The 6,000-nt window shown below is 34.4% G+C and overlaps 1 protein-coding gene across 1 annotated transcript in view; it reads left to right on the forward strand.

Moving 5' to 3' along the window:
* FOXP2 (forkhead box P2) overlaps positions 1 to 6,000 on the forward strand; it is a 253,343-nt gene that overhangs the window by 213,532 nt on the left and 33,811 nt on the right. Inside the window, exons 10-11 of the mRNA XM_061197955.1 lie at positions 3,553 to 3,640; positions 5,266 to 5,349. Coding sequence (XP_061053938.1) covers positions 3,553 to 3,640; positions 5,266 to 5,349 — 172 coding nt within the window. The remainder of the gene's footprint in view (positions 1 to 3,552; positions 3,641 to 5,265; positions 5,350 to 6,000) is intronic.

The following is a 6,000-nucleotide window of genomic DNA, read 5'->3' on the forward strand; positions in this document are numbered from 1 at the left end:
ACACAATGTTTGTTCAGTGCTGCCTTTCTGAAGGCACCCTTTGCGTTTTTTCTTCACCTCTCTGTTTGAACTGCAGTCTCGGTAAGAGGCTCATTAGGGGACATTAGGGACTGGAGCTAACCAGAATTCCAGAGCTTGCTTTGCTCTTATTAATGCATAGTAGAGTAGAATGCATTTAAATATTTCATAGGCATTCAGTAATTTGTGTGTAATCGCCTTGTTAGCAGACCAGTAGAAGTAGAACAGGCCTGTGAAATGGTGTTAGTGATTGCATGGGTAATTTACAGACCTTTGCCATCAGAAAGAGTATTATTGTTGGCTAGTATGAAGCTGTGAAATAGAACTAGCAATAAGTAAAAAAAGAAACTTAATAAAGGTTTTGTAACAAGCATCTTCAGGGATAACAACCCCACTTGGTCCTTTTGAAGCAGCTATAATTTATGACATAGGCAATATATCAAATGCATAAGATAGTATTATGGAGCATTCATATGAAAAGGGTATTTGCAACATTAGTTCCAACTTCCTGCAAGGGACATGATTAAATGATTAATGAAATGTCCCTTTGCATATGCATTTTGAAACAGCAATTAGGCACTGACTGAGAAAATCTACCAATCCTCTCATTTTTCAGTATTATCTCATTCTTGATTTATAAATCATAGAGAATTTTTGAACAGCAATATGTAGTACCTGAGATAGTTATAAAAACATAAAAGAGAATAATTTGGGCACAAAATAGTCATAAATACATAAATTCATAATTTACTGTTAATACGCAGCCTGTTTATTTAGTCTTATTGCATTGTATTTATATCCGGACACTATTTCTGTACTTTGATTGGCATAATTAAGTAGGGGGAATGAATAGGCACTATTATTTTACATATCACTGGTAAACAATAGCGAGGAAAGGAGAAGGGAGATGTGGCAGAGGTATGTATGTGTTTTTCAAGTTCTCAGTAATCCACTGGAGGCTGTTCTATAAATGATCATTGAAGGGCTGCAAGCTAGCCTATAATTACAGGAAAGAAAGTGGCAGCTCTGGCATTTCATAACTATGTGTCCTCGAAAAGTGCTTTGTGAGTTTGTCACCAATGATAATTTAGATAGAGGCTCATTACTGAACATCACAACACTTTAAAAACCTTTCGCCTTCATACAGGAGAATAAAGGACTATTTTAATGGCAAGGTTCTTTTGTGTTCCACTGAAAAATTCAATCAAGACAAAACCTCATTGACTATTATTGTAGTCTACAGTCTCTATTCTAATAAAAGATGCAGAGATAAATTGAATAGGTCTCTAAGACCCAAGTATATAATGCAAACATTTTGTACTTTTTTTAGTTCTTTAAGTATAGGATAATTATTATCCCTAAGAAGTAAACAAGTGTGCAAAAAACCTTTTTAAAAAGTAATTTCATGCAAAAATAAACATGCTAAACTGAATATATCTTTTTCTTGCAGAGCTGTGTATTCTGCTTATCTTACTCCATTTACACCCTAATCTTTGTGTAGAGCTGAAGCATTTTTAAAAATATGCATTTAGACTGACCGTGGAACAAACATACGTGTGTTCCTCAAGAGATCAAGCCTTAGGAATACAACTACTATTGCAGTACACTGATAGAAAATGGACTCATTGTTCATTAAAATGGGGGGAGGACCTGAAAAACAATTTGTAAATGTCCTGTTAGTTAGAAATAAGTGACACTTAATGTCATAAGCTAACCTGTGGTTTACTCTAACATTCCGTGCCTCCTTTTCAGAAAGCGTGAGTGAATTTTAGTTCTTGTTACAGTTTATTTTATCTAATTTTTTATTATGAAAATCATTTTTTAAATTTTTATTTTATAGGGGAGTATAGGTGATTTACAATGTCGTGTTAGTTTCAGGTGTACAGCAAAGTGATTCAGTTACACCTATATCCATTCTTTTTCAGATTCTCTTCCCATATAGGTTATCACAGAGTACTGAGTAGAGTTCCCTGTGCTATACAGTAGGTCCTTGTTGATTACCTATTTTATATATAGTAGTGTGTATCGTTCCAGTTAGTTTCTTAACCAAACCAACAGAGCCAGTCTAAGAGCAGACAGGTGGAGTACAAGTACCTTTCCTGCGCTATAACCACACACCTTAAACTTGACCTGATACACCCTGCTATTTTAGTCCACAGTCTCTCTTCAACCAAGAATGACAGTTATGCTAAGATACATGGAGGTTTTGTTGTCATGATCAGTGAGGAGGTATTAAAACAAACTGATTTAATTTATCAAAGGATGGGGCAGAGTCGCACAAAGATTTCTACTTGCTGAAACTAGATCTACTAACAAATAAACCTACATGTTTGTAAATTACTTCTTCTTTATATGTGTTACATATTTGTCTGTCTATATATTTGTTCTGCTTCATTATCAATTTCAAGAAACTAAGTAAATCATTTGAATGGGTACAAAAGTATTTCTGTTGAATTTTAGTAAAATTAGGGCTGCACTAAACTTTGTAGACTATTATACCGTTCTAAATGGTACTTGAGCCCAGATGGAGAAATATATAAATTCTTATTTAATTTTGTAAATATTTGGTTTAATATTTCACTTAGATACATTGATGAGAACATCTCTTAAATTGCTGCCTTAGTTTGCCCATTGGTGAAATAGACACACCAAAGGATATTAAATTAATTGAAGATTACTTTTTTAATTTTAGGAGGCAGCAAATAAATGATATATTACAAAGTACATATTATTGAATATGTTCATGTTCATTGGAGATGCTGCTCTACTAAATTACTTTTGATGTATCAGCATACCACTCATTAAAGAGATCTTTTTAAACATTATGAAATAATAATAGACTAATACATAGTAAAGATCAGAGTAAGATAATGAGAATGTCTTATCTTTCCCTACTTTTTTGAAAGATTAGAATAGATGTCTCCCAAATAGGACACTAGACATGAAATGTCAATCTTACACTTCTGATTGTCAGAATCTTCAGTGCACTTTAATTATTAGTAATAGCAAGTGATCATTCTTCATGAGTATTTGATGTTTCCATGGGACAATAATTTGCCATCTTTACATAATTCGTACCACATCCTGGTGAAATAAGACATCGCTCACTAAATAACATCATAGGAGCCACAAACTGTTTTAACAAAAATGGAATAGAGAATTGTCTTTGTTCTCTTCAGAGTTACTTTTCGTTCATGTATTTATAAGGTGTCCTTTTTAAAAAAAAATGGCATGAGTATATGAAATTCATCTAGTGATTTCTACTATTACTCTGCAAATGGTTTGGGGAAAATATTTTTTGTAATAACTGATAAGCTTAGAGACAATGACATTTTCTACTATTTGAAGGGCTTTTTTATGTTGCGTAAATAATTTGCACTAAACACATCAGCATATTTAACTTTTCTGGTATCATTTCAAAGTGTTCTTTTTTCCCACTGTGGAGGACATACGACTTCAGTGGTTTTAAGTGGAGCATATGCCACTGAGATAGCCGTGGCTTAACATTCTGTTTTGTGTTTTGTGTTTGTTTAGGCACCTTAACAACGAACATGCATTGGACGACAGAAGCACTGCCCAGTGTCGAGTGCAAATGCAGGTGGTGCAGCAGTTAGAAATACAGGTTTGTCAAAGCCTCCCTTAATGGACTCCTTTCTCTGACTTCTGGTCGTTAAATTGAGTACTGGGCAGATCCTGTGTCTTTTAACACAATGACTCATAGAAATACAAGGAATTTTAGATTGTTTATAGTGATAGCAATGATTGATAACTCAGGGTGGATTGTTGTAGTTTAATGTGCTTACCACTTAGACTTAATATAACCTTTAGACTATATCATATACATTTGGCTATCCCAAAGGAGTCAAATCTAAGTTTCCCTACAAAAGGTTAGACCCAACCCCCCAGTTGGATATGATTTTACTGCAGAGACAGTTTTTACATGAGCTAATCTTGTTTTTTTCCATGAGATTTTATATTATAGCAAAAAGCCTTTACAGTATCATGCCTGTAATTTAATACTCTAAATAAAATCTTTTCCTTTTCTACCTCTAGTGTATTTTTAATTAAAGATCTTGCAAGAATCCTTAAGACTTGGAGTAATGGCACATCAATTACAATATCACAGATGGTAATATGTGTATTGTATCAAATGCTGCTAACTTAAGTTAAAAAACATTACTGTTAATATTGAAACAGAATTTGGCCAAAAATAAATAGAACTCATAAAACTGATCATAAAGCAATTATATCACCCTCAATATGATTCTTGTTACATTTTTTCTAACCCTCTAAGGCGTCCCCTAGCATTTCATCTTAAGATTATTTTTTCTCAATCAAACCAATACCTTGTTTCATTTAATTAAACACACAATTTATTTGTCTTCATACTTTACTACGTCTTAAATTGTTTTAAATTCATCATTCACTAAACGCATAAATGTCATTGCTTTTTTCCAGGGAGCTCCTAAAAATATTTTGACTTGTAAAATAATCAAGAACACATAAAAAGCATTGTCGCTGCTGTCGTTTAAAAAGCTTTTTTGTAAACCTGTTTACCATTTATGAAAGGTAGACTAAAACTAAGAGTTTGGCTGATGAGACAGTCTGCAGTGTGACCAATTATGCCTCTTTTTTTTTTTTCTGCTGTGTCTGACTGATGGAAAAGTAAGGTCCGTCACTTGTAATGAGACCCAGCGCAAGTGTGGATGCCTACTCCGTGGCAGAGTTCAGCGTTTCACACTGCCCGGTCTCTGTCACTCTATTGAATTAGATTGATGATGGCAGATTGCAGGGGGCACTAACTGGACCTCAGTGGGAATGCATGAAGTGTGGAGACAATCCTGGCAGGCACTTCGCTTTGAGAACCCTTCACCCCTTCACAGCTGCTGGCACCAGTCCATAGCTAACAGTGTCCACAGGACTTTAAAGAGACACCATGGGCCTTCTAATTTATGGTTTCAGTAACTTGTTACTGTTGAGGCAACTGTGACCTCAATTCTCTTATTGACAAAAAGATGAAGTGTTATTTGTTTTCTCTGACCTTTTAACATAAGGAAAACTATAAAAGTTGTTCCCCCCCTCCATAGCTAAAGTTGCATTTCCTCCCAGATAAGTTCCTACGGACACAGACTTTTATATGCAGAAATCATTACTCGGAGACAAGCTCAATGATAAGATGTATCACTGCAATAAAATAGCTGTATCAGTCATTTCTAAAATGCTTCTGATCTCACTTTTTCTTAACAGCTTTCTAAAGAACGCGAACGTCTTCAAGCAATGATGACCCACTTGCACATGCGACCCTCAGAGCCCAAACCATCTCCCAAACCTGTAAGTGCATATTGCTTTATAAACAGTAAATAGCTCTACCGATGTGACAGACTAAGAAAATGAACAATTTAGCGACAGTTAGAAAACAATGAGTGTGATGAAAAATATGGCAATAAAATGAAAGTAAAATGCAATCGCTTGTCAAATTGTATGTTTCTTTTAAAGTAATGCTATCTTTTACAAAATCTATCCAATCTACACCACGGGTGACACTAAACAAAGTACACCTATCAGTGCACAAATCACCGCCTTGAGGCTGAAGCCAGAGAGAATATCTTTCTGTGATAGGTTTACAGATATTAAAAGGAAACCCACTTTTGAGCAACCTGTAAAGCAGAACAGTACAAATCACAAATAGAGAGGTATGTGGTATGCCGAAGAGGATTTGGATCAATCATCAGATACATATAAATAGATTTTTTAATCAAATGTTGTGTCAAAATATCATAGTATTTTTAAAGCCAATCTTGTTCTCTTTCTTTGGTTGTTATTTCAGTTAAGATGTATTGCACATGTTGGTACATTTTACCATAGAGTACACATCATGTTAATTTAGAGAGTTTATGACAAGGAAAATGGGTGATGATAGAAAATAAAAATTGCAGTTTCCCTAAAAATATATATGAGATTGAAGCCAACCCAATAACGTAG

This window comes from Eubalaena glacialis, chromosome 8 (genome assembly GCF_028564815.1).
Source record: "Eubalaena glacialis isolate mEubGla1 chromosome 8, mEubGla1.1.hap2.+ XY, whole genome shotgun sequence".
Lineage (NCBI taxonomy): Eukaryota > Metazoa > Chordata > Mammalia > Artiodactyla > Balaenidae > Eubalaena > Eubalaena glacialis.